Source organism: Marmota flaviventris, chromosome 16, assembly GCF_047511675.1.
Source record: "Marmota flaviventris isolate mMarFla1 chromosome 16, mMarFla1.hap1, whole genome shotgun sequence".
NCBI classification, from domain to species: Eukaryota; Metazoa; Chordata; class Mammalia; order Rodentia; family Sciuridae; genus Marmota; species Marmota flaviventris.
The window spans coordinates 35,460,585-35,478,902 of NC_092513.1; the positions used below are offsets into that span (position 1 = coordinate 35,460,585).

An 18,318-nucleotide genomic window follows, 5' to 3' on the forward strand; every position below is an offset into this window, starting at 1 on the left:
AAATTTTCTGTATGAACAAATCCTTCAAAAGCCAGATTCTAATGAAAACATGTAAAACATCTTTGCTTTTGTCACCAAGGACTGGTCTATGTTTGATAGTTGATCAATAAATCAAGTTACAAGAACTTAAAAAAAACATAAATCTGGTGAAACACATCTTTAAAATGCCAAAAATTACAATTCATGGATACAGTTCCTCATACTGAAATAGACTTTAAAATGAGCTGAAATTATCTGACTTCATGTATATAAAAGAGTTTGAATCATTCATGTATGATAGGTAAATGTATCTGTAGTTAAAATTATATTGTTTTAAATTACAACCTCGTTTTATGTTTCTAAGTTTTATAGAGTTTTATGTACTGTAAAATCATCTATATTAACCTTTGACAGGTTTATTCTGGTAAAAGATTAGTACCTGAGCAACTTACTTGGAATAAAAACCATGAATGTCACTGTTTTTATCATTCTTTCTTTCTCCCTTTTGTTTTTTAACAATAAAATTCTATACCACCTATCTTTGATGATTAAAAATATCTTAAAGCAGGGCAGGGGATGTAGCTTAGTGGTAGACTGCCTGCCTAGCATGTGCAAGGTCCTGGGTTCAATCCCCAATATCTCTCTCTCTCTCTCTCTCTCTCTCTCTCTCTCTCTCTCTCTCTCTCTATATATATATATATATATATATATATATATATATAAATCAATCTTAGAGCAATCACACCAACTAAGCCAGTCTAACATTTATTTCAGTTCTCATTCCCAATAAAGACTACTCAAACTAACTCCCTTTTTATATGTGAAATAGGTCTAACTATGTCAAATGTCTCCTTGACTTTCATTTATGTACCTTTTCTCTCCTTTTCTAGCTTAGACAAGAGATCAGGAGTCAGCAAGCTTTTTCTGTAGAGGATCATATAGTAAATATTTTACTATATGAGAGTCACAGGGTCTTTATTGAAACTATCCATTGCAACTAGAGCACAAAGGCAGTCATAGATCATATACAAGAGAAGGGTGTGGTCAGATTTAGTTGGTACCCTACTAGATTTGGCCCCCCGAGAGCAGTGTATTGACCCCTGAGATAAATCATGGGAAAACATGAAAGATCACCCAAGGTATCTTAACATTTAGCTTTCCAAAAGAAACCATTTCTAGCCATGCTGAGTTTAGACTGCCTCAGCACTGAAAAGCACTAATCTTGATCCAGAGAGGAATAAAGATAATAGTCTACTGAAATTAGATTCTACTTTTCCAGCTAGTAAAGTAGAACAGAGTTTTCCTAACTATAAAACAAACAGGGACTCACTCTGTGACCAGGCTTTCTAAATTTTCTAAATTATCTAGTACCAATCTTTCTTGCCATTACCCAACTTTTACCCAAGTTCTGTTGGATTATATACATAAATTTTGTCCAAGGAAGATCAAAGCATCACCACCTCCTCTCCATATAAAAATGAATTCTTATTTTCCCTCTTCTGCTACCAGAGCAAGATGCCAATTTCACTCCCAATCCACTTCTCTCTTGCTGCTCCTCAATGCATAAGTCAGAGAAGCTAAATATTCACTTTTTCAGTTGTCTTTACAGCTTAGCACAGCCACATATAAACATCATAACAAATAAATGTCATATGAAAGACTACCAGGTAAGCTGAGGAATGCTCTGAGAAAATTTTTATAAGTTTTAAAAAAGGAGCAGAGTCACAATTGCCAGGACCTCTCCTCTAATTTCTTTTCTTGCCTTAATGCTAATGTGATTCCTAGAATTGGAGCAAGTGTTAGAAAAAGCTAGAATTATAGATGTTAGCACTGAAAACTTTAAGCCGCCAAATCAATGCTAGAGGCCTTCTATCTCCAGAGTTGTTATTATATGGGAAAAAAAACAGGCCTTATATAAATTAAATTTCGTTGCAAAAAAGGCATTCTTAACGTACCATTTCTTGAAAGTGCTAGGCAATGTGTGCTGTGAATTCTGACTAAACAGAATTTCTTTAACCTGGAGAGGAAAGTAGCAGGAAGAACAAGGTCTGGCCTGAGGGTTGCCTAGGGAAATACAATCAAAGTAGGAAAAGCAAAGACAAGGCCCTAGATAATTATTGAAATGCTAGAAATATGGGGGATAGGAAGGGCCTTTAAAAGACTACTCCTTTAGAATTGTGGGGTCAATAAGCCTTATTAATGTTCTACTCAGCAAATCAAGTCTGAAAAGCACTAATCTTGATCCAGAGAGGAATAAAGATAATAGTCTACTGAAATTAGATTCTACTTTTCCAGCTAGTAAAGTAGAACAGAGTTTTCCTAACTATAAAACAAACAGGGACTCACTCTGTGACCAGGCTTTCCAATTTGAATTACATGAATTTCCTACATGCACACCCGCTATTTGAAAAATAGAGGGTCAGAACTCATTTTTAATGGTTACAGTCTTGTAGTTTTCAAACTAATTATTTTATCTTTATTCTTCCATTTCTCTGGTATTCACAAAGGCATACTTAAGTGTCAATATATGACCATTTTGGACATTTGCAGAATCTTTGAAATAATTACTAACAATCAAGTAAATGATGATACTGTCAATGAGGACAATGGTTCTTTCAAGCATTCACACACTAGTTTAGCTGGCAAATCCATCACCTTAACTTCAGGGATAGTCACTTCTCTTCTACATCAATGCCACTACATAAAACACACAAAGATAAGTAATTCTACCTCCATAATACCTCAATACATTAAAAATACACTTCAGAAATATTCTTATTTTAGCTCATATATCCCTTTAAGTACAACTTTTAACTTAAAATATTATTTCACTCTCTTACAAACAATGTAATGTGTATAAACACACACACATACACCCCTACCTCTAACTCTAAATCCAAAAGTTTTCTGCTCTGTGAGAATTGTTTGGTGATTATATGCTGCAGTGTGAACATTTATCAATTATCTATACATTACAACAGACTTTAAAAAAAAAAAAAAAAAAGATTTCAGGGTAGAATTCCTTAAAACTATCAAAGCTTTAGCAAGAAAGAATACAAAATACAATGAGGTTCAGTCTCAATTACAGTAGTGGAATGGAATTTAGTAAAGTTCCAACACTACATTTTAATGCCCAAATTTCTTATTGTCTTTTTTAGTTGACAAATATGTGCTTCGCAGCATAATAACAGCAGCTGAACAGCTGGGTGGCCTTATCAAGCACAAAGGCAGCAACAGCACATGCTGTTTAGTGTCGTTCTGATTGCCTGGAAATGGCAGCACATGCAGATTTATTCCCTGTTATAAATTAGAGCAATTATTTCTCTGAAGTTTACATTTTCTTCATCAAAGAGTCAAAACTTTCTGCACGTTAAAAAAGAGGACTTTCAAAAAGGATATCTTCCCTTTCTTTGATGATCAGTTCATTCTGTTCTTCCAACTGCCTGATCTTCTTCTCAAATGATTCTTGTTCAGCTTTCAGTCGTTCTTCTGTCACTTCCTTTTCTTCACTTACTCTGAAAGAAATAAGGAAAAAAAGAAAAAACCATCAGAATACAAAATATGTGCCTACAGCAGCAGTTTACCAAAACTTAATTTCTTCCAAAGGTGTGCTGAATTCTTCAGGGTTGCTCTGTGTTTTTGACTTTTAAATTACTCTCTCATAAAGCAATCTTCTTCACCTTTGTTACAAAATATGTTTGTTATTTTTACTTCAAGAATGTTTCTAGATAGACATCATGGCACATGCCTGTAATCCTAGGTATTCAGGAAGCTGAGGCAGGAAAAATCTCAAGTTCGAGGCCAGATCCTATCTCAAAAAAAAAAAAAAAAAAGGATGAAGATAGAATGTCCCAGGCTTCAATCCCTAGTATCGCAAATAAATCAAGTACAAAAATAGAAAAAAGAATGTTTCTAATCATAAGAAACGCCTTAGATATGTAAAGTCCTACAAAAACACAAGTGCTAAATTATAATCCAGGACAGAAAAATGCTCCAATTTTTAAAACACAGGTTTCATTTTTTTTATTGCTAAAATTTTTACCAATTTGTTTTGATTTAGTTTTCACACTTTTATTTAAATCCTGTCAATGAAATAGAAAACATATATCTTAAATATTTTACTAAATATATACAAGCAATCATTTTTTTCCCAGCACTGATGCTCTGCATTCCTTGTAAGCATATAAATAATTGGACTGAAGTAAAAAGATGGCATTAGCATAATGGAAGGTTTGCAACATTCTTATTCTTAGTCCAGAAAAGTGATCAAAGAAATCTGTCATTAATGTTTAACTTCGAAAAATATTTGAACTTAATCAGACCAAAAAAGGATGGCTTCTGATGAGATAACATAGAGGGGAAAAAAAAATCTTAAAAAAAAAAAAAAAAACCACCCAAAACCTAACCAATATAAGACTTACAATTCACCAAAGTGTATGAAGGACCAATCCTGATTTTCATGCTATGCTTTCTACAGAGATGTTGACCCTGAATTCTTCTGTTACTGGTGCTTATTTCAATAAAAAGGATAAAACACAATTATCCTATAAGATCACACAGGGAGAGGTGGAAGTAAAATCCATGGGGAATCTAAAAATTTTCTTTCGGTTACTAAATATAATTCTTTCAGACTCAACTCTAAGAACAACTTCTGAATAACACGAATCCAACAGGCTTTCTTATTTACTTGCCCTCTGACAAAGACATTCAGATAAATGAATGAAAATTAGAATTTTGGATGTTCTACAGTTTTTTGTATCTTGTCTTTGAAATAATGTGTGAAAGTACATAACACACACTAGTGCTCAATAAGTAGATTAACTTCTCCTGGCTCATCATGACATTCATTTGCCTAAGCTATGTTATTTATGGTTAACATACTACTAGGCCCATGAATGGAACCCAGGCCCCTTTTTTTTTAATAGAGTAATCTCTAAAACTAATGTATTTACAAGGAATCCAGACAACAAAACAAATATATACATATGAGAGGATTTATACTCTGTTTTCAAGTTATCTTGACTTCTTTGTTCAGATCTCTTCACAACGCCTTCCCTTTTTTTGTCACTATTCTCAAGTACACTTGTACTAAAATCTTTAACAGCAATTTTGACAAAGTTTGCTTATCTCTCTGAACATCTTTTTTTTGTAGAGAGAGAGAGAGAGAGAGAGAGAATTTTAATATTTATTTTTTAGTTTTCAGCAGACACAACATCTTTGTTTGTATGTGGTGCTGAGGATTGAAACCGGGCCGCACTCATGCCAGGCGAGGGCGCTACCGCTTGAGCCACATCCCCAGCCCTCTCTGAACATCTTTATTATTGTCATTTATAAAGGAAAAAAAGTTAGACTAAACAATTCTAAAAACCCTTCCCATCTAAAGTTCTAGAATTTCCTTCACTATATTTTAAATTACCCTGTTCCGCATATATATTCTTTAAAAATATGAAGAATATTTGTAAAAAAGTTAAGAAGTTATCAAATATTTGGTCAAAGTTAAGGCATACAATACTATAATCTATGCAAAAACTACATTCCATAGGATGAGAGAAGTAGATATATTAAAAAGTATAAAGATATGAAATTTGGCATGCAGATAAATATGAAACAAAGGAAGTGATAAATCTGTAGGAATCTACATGAAACAAAGATGAAATAAATGTTATATAAGGAAAGAATAAATACTGTCAAGGTGAGGAAATACATGGCAAAATCTCTCTCTGCTTGGATTGGTAAAATCTTGAAGACATAACTGAAAAGAAAACATTTCACTGTATTTACTTAAAAATACTCACTGAATATGTACTATAGGAAAATTTAATCACAATAACTTTACTCAATACAAGGTATCTGAAAGTGAACTAAACAAGGGCTCTCAGTAGTTTCAATATCATTCATTAAAAGCCATATAGATATGAAGAGTACCCACAGATTTGTTTCTTCACCAAGTGATGCTACAGGGCCATAAAAAGAAAACAAAACAACAAAAAAAACGGTAGACTACTAAATTTACCTTAACATTAACCTAAATGAAGATATTAATCTAATGCAGAGATCTCTAGCATTTCTCAGCTCAAAACATACAGGTATACCCCAAAATTGTCTCACTCACATTGGTGAACCTGAAGAAGATCCATAAAAATATCTAAGGATCAATGCTCTAAGGCAAAAAATGCTTGTACTGGTATATTCCATAATGCCAGAGTCTGTGATGAGCTTTTCCTAAAGTTTAAAGTGCTTTGTTTAGATAAAATCACTCTTATCCAAATTTAGTTTCAGAAGTATGTTTGAAATATTTGCTACTATACTATTAAACAGGGCTTTAAAAAAAATCTTTTACACTGCTATGATTAGACTATCCTTTAGTAACTATTATGCTCTGAAAGGCTATAAAATTAACAAGCTGTGTTAAGAACAAAGGGTAACACTTTTCCTAGGTCTATCTAAAGATATGCATGGCTTCTTTGCAGTCCATTAGCACAGTTAATATGAGCAAGTATATTAATACAGACTTTAAAGGTAGAGATTCTGCCAGTAAAGCAAACTCAAGATTTGATTGTCTACTCTGGAATCTGTCTTCTTGTTTCATTTACGTTCAATAATATTTGAAATAAGGTACATATACCAGAAAACATTTGGTATCATGATCTACAATTTTCATCTAAGTATTTGGAGAACATAAAGTAACATAAAAAGGACCTTAGCCTCACCTCACTTAAGAATACAGCAATGTTAGTTAGCAAAATGAGAATCTAAATGCAATAAAGGGAATTATTTGTCTAATAGGATAAAAAGGTTAAAATTCTAAACAGGACGATATGTACAGTGTTGGTTTTTCAATTATTTATAAGGAGGACAATAACCTATCCATAAAACAAAAATCACCACCACCATCATTTATTTAATACCTCAGACTATTTATCAAAGAATTCCACAAAATCTATTCTTATGTAACAAGAGAATTCATACCCTTTCAGTTAGACAGTGGATCTGAAAACTGTGCCAAAAGTACTTAATTTCTTTTGAAGTCCTATAATTTACTTTAAAAATTCCTGTACATTTTAAATGTCTTTCCATGAAACAGTCTTGTCTATTTTAATATAAAAAGTTTCCCCCACACACACACCCTATTGTGTGTGTGTGTGTGTGTGTGTGTGTGTGTGTTAGTTATTGGGGATTGAATCCAGTGGCACATCCGTACCTCAGCCTCCTGAGAAACTGGGATAACAGGCATGTATGTGTGATCTCATATGGCCCCTTGTTCACCTATTCTAAAATTTTTAATAAAACTAATGTTTAAGAGAAAGGCATTTTGTATGACCTTACATATCTCTAATATTCTCCCAAATACTCCAGGAATGAATACTTTTACACTAATATGAAAGACAAGGCCAAGTCAACAAAGTTTCTATCCCAGAGAGAACTGCTGCTGCAGCCCACCTAGGGATCAACGAGATTAAGTGTCTTCCCCCATTTAATATCTCCTACTTGGGCATGTTGGTTGCATTTTGGAAATTATGAATATCAATGTAGTAATAAGATTTGGAGAAGGAAGAAACAGATTTCACAAGTATTTCTAGCAAGCAGAAAGGGGCATATTCCTTCCGAGCAAGGGTAACTGCATGGTGGGGGAAAAAATGAAGACATTTAAACATTAAAAAAATATTTCAATGCAATCATCTTAACTCCCTCCGGATGAATTTCAACATTTGGTCATTATTTAAAGTGTACTGCCTAAAGGTATCAGGCGATTTCAGAGATCAAAGATCCAGTGATCCATGTTCAAAAGGGTCGTAAGAACTACAAGCCACTATCTCTTAAAGATTATACATCATGACCAATTGGGATTTATTCCAGGAATTCATAGTTGGTTCAACATCTAAAAATCAATTAACATAAGATAACCTATCAACAGAATTTTTAAAATGATCATCTAAATAGATATACAAAAGTATTTGAAAAAATCTAATAGCAATTCAATATCTTTTAAAAAAACAAAATTCAGTAATAGAAAGAAGGAAACTTCCTCAACCTGAGAAAGTCCATCTATTAAAAAAATCCATCCCTAACATCATACTTAACAATGAAAATTTGAATGTTTTCTCATTGTGTGCAGGAACAAGAAAAGTATGGCTGCTTTTACCACTTTGATTCAACATAGTATCAAATAATACTCAAGGCAATACGAAATAAATAAATAAAAAGAAAGCAAGAAAGGCACTCAGATTCTAAAGGAGGAAATAAAATCATCTCTATTTCCCACAATATGATTCTGTATAGAAAAAAAAAACTTAGAACCAAAAAGGAATCAAGAAAATATCTTCAAGAAAATAACTTCAAGAAGAGTAAGACATAAAGGGATAAATTCAATAGAAGCTCAAGACTTATATCAGAAAACTACAAATCATTGTTGAAAGAAATTAAGACCTAAATTAATGAAAACCATGTTTATTGTTACATGACTTAAAATTGTTAAGATGGAAGTACCTGAACTGATGTACAGATTTAATGCAAGCAATCTTAATGACCTTCTCTGCAGAAGTTTGTCCTAAAATTTACATAGAAATGAAAGGGAATACCTAAAATATTATTGAAAACAAGCAGAACAAAGATGGAATACATACAATTCCCAATTTTGGAACTTACTAGATAACTACATTAATCAAAACACTGAGGTGTTGGTGTGATCACAAGACATATAGGTCAATAGAACAGAATGCACAGTCAAAAAAATCCTTCACATTTACAGTAAATTGATTTTCAATTGGGGCACCAAGAAAATGGAAGGATGAAAGGAAAAACAGCAGTCTTTTCTATAAATAGTGCTGGATAACTTCATATCCACATGTAAAAGAATGAAGTGAGTATTTATTTTATGACATATACAAAAATTTAGTCTAAATGGGATCAAAATCAAAATATTAAGAGCTAAAATAATAAACTCTTAGAAGAAAATACAAGCATAAACCTTTAAAACCCTGGATTGGACATGGTTTCTTAAGATACATTAATAACACAAATAACAGGAGAAAAATACATAAATTGAACTGTATCAAAACTTATACTCTAAATGATGCTAATCAAAAGAAAAAGGAAAAAACCATGCATAAAATGAGATAAAATATTTGTAATTAAGAGATCTAATTATATATTTTTTTAAAAAACTCTAGGAACTCAATAATTAAAAGATAACTCAATTTAAAGTAATATGAATAGATATTTCTCCAATGTAGATTCCCAAATGGCAAACAAGCACATAAAATGATGTTCAACATCATTAGGTAAATGAAAATTAAACCCACAATTATATATGACTACATACCTATTAGGATGGCTAAAACAAAAAAGACGAAAACAAATGTTACTTGAAGCTATGGAAAATATGGAACCTAATATACTGCTGGTAAGAATGTAACTTGGTATATCCCTTTTAGAAAACATTCTGGCAATTGCTCAAAAAGGTAAACAAAGTTATCACATGACCAGCTCATAGGTATACATCTTACAGGAATGAAAATACATATGTACAGAAAAACTTGTACATGTATGTTCACCGCAGCATTTCCTGTAATAAGCAGAAAGTAAAATAGCCCAAATGTCTACTATAGATGAATAGATTTTAAAAATATAGCATTGTCCATATAATGAAATATTATTTAGCAATAAACTGAAATAAGGTACTGATACATGCTACATACCACAAGGATAAACCTTGAAATAACTATGCTATGTTTAAAAAAATTGAATTAGTTTAAAAAGACCATATATTGTATTTATTCCATTTATAAGCAATTTCCAGAACAGATAAAGTAATGGTTACCTATGGCTGTAAAAGGCTGGCAGAAAGTGGGGAGTCACTGCTAATGTGATGAGACAGAAGTCTTTGACTATAGTGACTCCATTTTGTGAAACAGCCATGCCAAGTAGAAAGGTCATGACGGGGGCAAGTTGTTTTTCCTTTTGTTGTGGAAACCCTCAAGAACATGGAACTATCTAACTGGGCTCTCTTTCTATAACTGGGGTAACTGGGCTTATTCTGATTGGTTAAGCCTCCCACCACCTCACCACCTGACTGCAACCTCCTGCTTCTGTGACTTGGCTTACTTGCATTGGCTAAACCCCCTAACATCCCCTTTGTGGTTTTTTTTTTTTTTTTTTTGCTTAAATATGAGGCCAAACTGAAGGGGGTGCACCAATCTGACCATCATCTTGCTTTTAGAGAGTAGAGTGCCCACCGCTGGCCAGCAATAAAGGCTTAATTGGAATGGCAATGTGTAGTCTGAGAGTTATTTGAGGGCCTCAGTATGGTAAAACACTAATGCGCATAGGGTTTCATTTTGAACATTGAACTACATACATACTATATTCCTACTAAAGAATGATTTTCTTGTTTCCCTTTAAGTATAAGTGGATAAAAACTCTAAGAATTTTAAGATAAAAAGTAGAATGCATAAATTTCCTATACAATTAATATGATAGGTTAAGATATTAAAAATGGAAATGGCAAAATGAATTTGAATATAGAGAAAAAGATTAGATACAGATATAACTGAGAAAGATACATACAGTTTTTTAAATCTTGAGAATAGGTCACAACTTTAAGGAACAAAACATAGGAGGTACTAGTATGATATATAAAACTAAAAGTCAATTAAACATCTGATTATTTAAACACATTTAAATTGCCCCCCCAAAATTAACTTCACTGATTAAAGTTACTATTTACTGTTTCTCTTTCAGTTCAGGTAATATTCATTTTATGAAGTTGCCATAATCTTAATGCCAAAATTTAATAAGAATATTATGGGAGGAAAACATTATAGTCCAATTTATCTAATAAATATAGCTTAAAAATCCTTTAAAAAGAACGTCAGCTACCCACTATTGAAGTAGAAGAAATAAGGATTAGACAAAAAGTAAGGCTAAGAAAACAGAATTTTAATTTAAAAGTTCCACATACTTTTCCAGGCCTGTCTTTCCCTAAGCCTATCTCCCTTCCAGGCCTGTTACTCCCAAATTTCTGGATAATCTATAAATCTACTAGCGCACTATTAATTAACCCCCCAATAAATAGATTATGCAAAGACAGATGCTATTCCTTGAGGATTCTATAAATTAAGTGACTTTCCAGAACTATCTATCAATCAGATAACAAAGACCACATCAGACTAAGAATCCTGAGATTTGACCAGATCACCAGAAACTGTCTTGAGATATCACCAGAAAAATATTACCAGACTGATAACATTCTTACATTCTTTCCTATACCCACCACACACCAAGTTTTCTTTCAAAGAAGAGACTGGTACCCTAAAACCACATCTTTCACTTTCAAGATGGCTCAAATTCTCCCTTGAATGCATATTCCTTGCTTTAACACAAAAGATACCTCTCTCTTGAGACTACACACATTCTCGCTTGAATGCATACCTACCTTCCTAAATAAACTGTCTAAGCCTTTGACTGACACTTGCTAAAATTCTTTTCCATTAAGTATGCCAAGAACCCTGATGGTGTTGAGTCAAGTTCCCCCTTCCCTCCAGAAACTCCTCAGAGACTCTTCTTCTGAGACACCTCTTCTCAGGTGACACTATCTCTATTTGAAATTGACTGGAGGTCGTGGCCAGAGCAAGAAGGCAAGAAAAGAAAATGTACACAGACTGGAAGAAAAAAAAACTATATGCAGTGGATATCATTATGTATATGAAAATATTCAGGAATCTACAGAAAATATATAAGGTAATTTAGGAAAACCAAAAAAGTAATCCAGTGGTTTGTGTCTCCTGGTATTCATGTCCTTGTTTAACTCTCTATCACTGAGTATAGGCTGAAACAAGTGATCCTCAAAATTGATAAAATGTCATATCTAATATTAGGTGACAAAAAATAGTGTCTTTTATCTTGCTTATTCTTCTATCTTGCTCGTTCTAATGGAAGCTAGTTACCAAGTAGTGCTGAAGGTGCTACTTGCTTTCTTCTTAGTGCTTACAGTAAACTGGGAGAAGAGAAAGATATACTGAAGGAACAAAAATATTAAACTAAAAGGAATAAGGATTCATGATTTCAGAAATTCTTAGGCTCTCCACATAGTAAAACACTAAAATTAAGAAATGTCATATGAGCCAAAGTTCAAATCCAGGATACCACCAGAAGAAACATGGTCTAGAGATAAAGTCAAGGATAAAATTTTTGTTAAGACTTCAGAAAGACTAAAGTTGATAACTCTGTCAAACTTCAACAGATGTGTTCAAGAGATTAAGGTTGGGCCTCACAATTGCTTTAATGTTTTCTCTGATATATGGAGGCTGTCTCATAGTAGGGTAAGGAAGAGGAGCATGGGAGGAATTAATGAATTCTAGATAGGGAGGAGGGTTGGGAGGGAAAAGCAGGGGGCAGGGGATTAGCAAGGATGGTGGAATGTGATAGACATCATCATCCAAAGTACATGTAGGAAGACACAAATTGGTGTCAACATACTTTATATTCAACCAGAGATATGAAAAATTGTGCCGTATACATGTAATAAGAATTGTAATGCATTCCGCTGTCATTTTATTTAAAAAAACATTACTTTAAATCAAACAAGAGTCTTAACAGTGTTTTAAGCTAAGGTTTATGACAATGAGAAGCCACAGAAAATACAGGGGTTTTTTTTCTTTCTTTCTTTCTTTTTTTTTTTTTTTTTTTTGAGACAGGGTATCACTAAGTTGCATGGGCTGGTCTGGAACTTGTGATGATCCTCCTGCATCAGCCTCCCAAGTCACTGGTATTACAGGTATACACCATTGTTCCTAGCTACTAATACAGATTTTAAAGTATTAATCAGTTATTTTAAATTCATCATCACTGTTCAATGTCTTTATCTAACTGCACCTTCAGTTGTTCTGTCTCTTCTATACTGGTTTCTTTTACCTCTCCCTTTTCCTCTGCTTCGCTTCATATTTTACTGATATTTGTACATTTTAGGTAAGACAGTAGGGACTGAGGTATATAATTCCAACTACTAATAAGGGGCAGAACTTTCCTTTACTTAGATTTTCAGTATAGGGATTTTGTTAGTCTATCAGGAATAGGGTGGGTTTGCAGTTTATAGTTACTATGATGACCCTCAGGCTTCAAATTTCTCCAGGCATAACTTTCTCTCAGGTGGGTCAGATGATCTTCTTTGAGGTCAGCTCTACCCTCAACTTTGTCTTCCCACCAAAAGGGTCTGTTGAATGAGTTTCTACTCTTACCAGACACTTGTTAGTATGGTGGTAGGGATATGGTTTGAGGTAGTTTCTTTTGTTGTCTTTCTCACTATGCCTGTGATAATTTGTCTCTGTATGTCTTGAGTCTTCAGAAGTGCTCCAGTCTTCCTACAAGTTCTAGGACCTGTAAGAGCTCTAAGTACTCTGCCCTCCCTCCTGGTTCCACCCCCCCCTCCCCCCCCCCCCCCCCCCCCCCCGCGCCAAAAAAAACCTCTGCCACAGGTAGTTTTTATGAATGCCCTAAGGACAATATGTTGCTCCTCCTCCTGAACTTTGTTTTTTGGTACAGAAGGGAGATAGAGGAGAAAGATCCAGGAAATATTTCATCTCCTTTCCATAGCAACTGCTGTTCTGCTCCAACTGACCTGCACCAAGGGGAATGCCTTATCAGAACTTTCCTTTTGTAAGGGGATAAATAGATGAGGATGGCGGGAACATGAGGTTAAGAGAATAATTCTATAAAATGAGCCTACTGTATTGACTCCCCATGAAACTGGTCTTGAAAATCAGGATCAGGTCCTCATTCCCCCAGTGTTGAAGATTAAACATCCAATAAATGCAGAGGCAAAAGCAAAAAGTAAATTTTATTTAAGAAACAAGAGAGAGAAAGAATGAGAGAGAATAGAGGAGAGAGGGAGAGGGAGAAAGAAAGAGAGAGAGAGAGAGAGAGTCAGTCAGTCTTCCAGAGAGGAGGAGGACCAGAGCTTGAACCTAAGGGAGTGGGGGTATCTTGCCCCTTTTGTAGATTTCAGGTTTCTTTTCTTCTCATACTCCCTCCTCCCATCCTGCCTATGTGGCTTGTGTTGGAAAATGTGATCCTTCCCCTTCCAGGAGGCTATTAGCAATCAGGTGACTAGGAGTACTATTTACTAATTTCCTTTTCTTTGATACTCAGCTACCTGTCCTTTGCCCTGGTGTCACCACATGCTTTCTCTGCCAAAAAACCTACAGTGCTGCCTGGCCTAGGAGACAGAAAATGTCATATTCCTCAACAAACTAAGGCAGGGGCGAAGAAAGACCTGAAAGTCAACGTAGGTAATGAATGATAGGGGTTGAGAAGAAGGCTAGTTATCAAAGAAACACCTCCAGATTGCACTTTTCGGCCCAAGGAGTTACTAGCAATTACCCCCTGTGCTACTCCTTCCTGCCCTTAGGCACATACTTAAAGAAGAAAAGAGGTGAGGACGATTCTGGGGAATGTATATATATGTATGTATGTATATATGTATATATATATATATATATATATATATATATATATATATATATATATATATATATATATGTATATCCCCTCCATAGGCATCCAGAATAAATAAAACTTGTTTTCTACACCTATTTCTACGGTGTTTAATCTTCAGCACCGATGGTGAGTTCCAAGACCAGGAACACTTTATCAAAAGGGCTCTCACTAAGTGGGACAAATAGAGGAAAAATGTGTCAAGAGAGTTCAACCTCCCTTTATATTTGTAGTTCAAGGGATTACCCACACTGGTCCCCACCAATCTACTGTCTATTTGCAGTTGTGTCTGCCCCAAGTTAGCACTCAGACCTATCTTTCCTGTCAGCACAAGTCCCCTTAGATTTCAGGTTAGTTCGCTGGTTACCTTTCATCCTCAGCTTACCCCTCAACCTCAGAGTTTCAAGAAATATCCTGGGCTTATAGTTCTTGTTCCACCTTTTTATATATTATTGTAAGACTAAGAACAACCTTCTCTAAATAATTTAAGCCTACCTACATAATTATTTACATATACTTATCTACTTGTTTGGTATTTATTTGGTTTTGCTCATATTTCCCTAACATCTGCTTTCAATTTCCAAAGCTGGTACAATTTTTGCAACAAAACATAAAACAACATTAGATTATAACCCAAAGAACTAAGATATTTATTAATTATAAAAGGGGAAAATAATTTTACAATGGAGAAACCTGGCAGACACCATCTTAATCAGGTGCCTAAGGGAAACCTCATCAGTTAAAAAAAACTTAATTTCAGATAGTCCCTAATCAAACAATCTGAAAAGGCTTTGGTATTCTTAGCCCTAAATACAGAATCTGAATATAATTAGGAGAAAACAGACAAATCCATATTAAAGAACATTCTATAAAATATGTAACTAATACTCTTTCAAAAAGTATCAAGATTATAAAAAACTGAAGAGCTATCACAGGTTAGCGATGACTAAGGAAATGTGACAACCTAATGCAAAGTATGATCCTGAACTAAATATTAAATCAGAAAAAAATGATATTAATAAAATGACATTGGTGAAATATGAATAAATTCCACAGTTTAGTTAACATTATTACATCAATGTTAACTTCTTAGTTTTTATAACTGTACTACTTTAATTGAAAAAATATACTGAAAACTGGGTGAAGCATATATGGAAATTCAATCTTAGTAACTTTTCTGTAAATTTAAAATGAAATCCCACCTAAACATAAGCAGTGAGTGTATGGATGAGGGTGAAGGTGAGGGAATGGAGTTTCCATGAAGGATTTTATTTTATCTGCAGTTTCATTTTTTAAATTGCACAGTTTTAATAATTATGTAATTTCAAGTAAATTAAAATGGAAGGAAAAATACACTAAAGTGAATAAGGATGCATTTTTTGGCCTCTGAAAGAGTTAACATAAAGTAGCTCTGATATACATCCAGTTACCTTTGTTATATCATGGATTATTAAATTACTTTAAAATCCATTAGAATAAAAATGTCAGTGTAACATAATAAATTATCTTTTCCACAAATGCTTTGAAAAAGATCATCACATAGCAAGTGAGCTATGACTGTTTTTCAGTCAAAATCTGAAAATTAATATGGTAAGAACAAACACTTTTAGTTATAAAGTACTAACCTGAGAATACCCAATTCTCAAATGCCATAATTCACCTCACAGTTCCAGTTTTGAGGCTGCAACCTAAATTAGTACTCATATAAGGATTTCTGATAATCTGTGTCTTTACCCTTCCCTTATTTTTCCCAATGATTCTTCCTTTTTCCTGTTTATTTCAGGTCTAAGAAATCTGAATTCACTGCAATGGGCATATAAAGATGAACTATGAAAGAAATTAATTAGCATATACAAGCACAGGGTTAAAAGCACATTACAATGAAAAATGCCTAAGACAAGACTGAAATGCTATGGCACATATGTCATACATATGCCTACAGTGATGACATTTCCACTTTCCATAACCAAAACATGGAAATTCTGGGTAGATCCTTCAGCGTCAGAGATTACCCATACTTATCCATACTTATATGAAAAGGCTTTGGTTTTCTTGCCATAAATGAAGAATCTGATTCTATATACTTATATGCCACTGTACATTTCCAGATGCCATGAAAAAGGGAAAAATAATTAGTAGAAAAAAACTAACTCCTTTGTAGTCTAGTCAGAAGCATGATAAAGACTGTTGAGTGTATAATAGTTATCAAAAAAATGTTCTTTTAATTATAGAGTTCAAAATAGAACATCTGAAAATAAAGTTTGGCACATTAACTACATGTTAAACTCCACTGAAATTCAGAGAATGCCTTTCTACTTAACACAAGTTAAAGATTCCTTCTCTTAAGATTTTCTATTTAATCCATCATAAAGACTATTGTATACCAGCCTCCTGCCCCCCAAAATCCATAAAGGCTTTTAATGGGAAGACAAAAAAAAGTCACTGAAAAATTAAAGTCTAACTTTCCTATTGTACTGCAATGTATATTTAACTATAACCCAAAAGTCAAAATTTAAAAAAAAACAGAAAAATATAAAATAATGATCTACTCATTTTACAATGGAATCTAATGGTGTTACAGTTTCTATTCTTCTTCTGAGAAAGGTCAAGTAGAAATAGCAAACTACCCTCTGGGAAAAATCAGAGTACCTGGGCCTAAAAAAGAATGCTATCCTCAGATGAGTTAATGCATAAATATTTACTGAGGAACAATACATTATTTGGCATTGGGGCACAGGACATGAAATAGTGGGGGAGTTTTGTTTTCAAGCTTCTTTAAACATAGTTTGTATACATCAAAAATTACAACTGTGATCAAGATTGTTTAAAATGTTAAAAAGTCTATAGAACACTTTGTGCATTAGTGCTTGGCACTCTTCTCCATCTTAAAAAGTTTCATTAAAAAAATACATATATAGAAAATGGTCACCGTCTTTCAGCACAATCTACAATATTTTGCAAAGCCATTAATTTTTTCAAGTGCCCATAAAAAGCATTGCTTTCCCCATCTATGCAAACAATTCATTAATTTTACTGTAAAAGACTTTCTGAGGTCACTTAATTCAACAACTTCAAAAAAAAGAATTCTCTCTATCCTAATACCTCCCAGAAAGATCAATATCCCAGTTATCCTTCTTCAAATGTAAATCAATGCTAGACACCTCAGGGAAACCCCTTATTTACTTGAAAGCTGTATATCAACTAATCCCTTAGCACTCTCTTTCACAAGCTAAATAATTCACATTACCCCTAATTTATCTTTGTGGTATCTATTCTTCATTAGCCTGTACATTTTTATTCACATTTGTAGTCTATTCTTTTATTACTATAGTTAACCCAAATGAAAAAGTTCCTTGAGTATAAACAGATTACTGAAGAGGCATTTGTAGATTATTAACTCATATCAGACTTTTAAAACTGTTTTCTTGAATTTTTTTGCTGGCTCACATTCAGGTAATTTAGCTACAAGATATAACTAAAGAACCAGGGATTAGCCAGGCACCATGGGCATGTGCCTGTAATCCCAGCAGCTCCAGAGGCCGAAGTAGGAGGATCATGAGTTCGAGGCCAGCCTCAGCAACTCAGTGAGGCCCTAAGAAATGTAGGGAGACCTGTCTCTAAATAAAAAATAAAAGGTCTGGGGATGTAACTCAGTTGTTAAACATCCCTGGGTTCCATCCCTGGTACAAAAAAAAAAAAAAAAGAGAGAGAGAGAGAGAGAGAGAATTATGGATCCTTTTTATTTTATTTTTTTTAATCTATCAGGTCTAACCAGAAGGTCTTTCTCTAATATAAATTTCCAATTTTCCCCAAAATAATGTCAGTGTATTTGCATAAGAGCTGAAACTC

The 18,318-nt window shown here is 33.7% G+C and overlaps 1 protein-coding gene across 4 annotated transcripts in view; it reads right to left on the minus strand.

Annotated features, from left to right (window-relative positions):
- Nucleotides 1–18,318, minus strand: part of Kiaa1328 (KIAA1328 ortholog) — a 274,232-nt gene that overhangs the window by 220,056 nt on the left and 35,858 nt on the right. For 3 of the 4 annotated variants that reach the window (XM_071602797.1, XM_027935755.2, XM_071602800.1), the window contains one exon: nucleotides 3,379–3,494. The exons of the other annotated variant lie outside the window; for it this stretch is intronic. In XM_071602797.1, coding sequence (XP_071458898.1) covers nucleotides 3,379–3,494 — 116 coding nt within the window. The remainder of the gene's footprint in view (nucleotides 1–3,378; nucleotides 3,495–18,318) is intronic. 4 annotated transcript variants of the gene reach the window in all.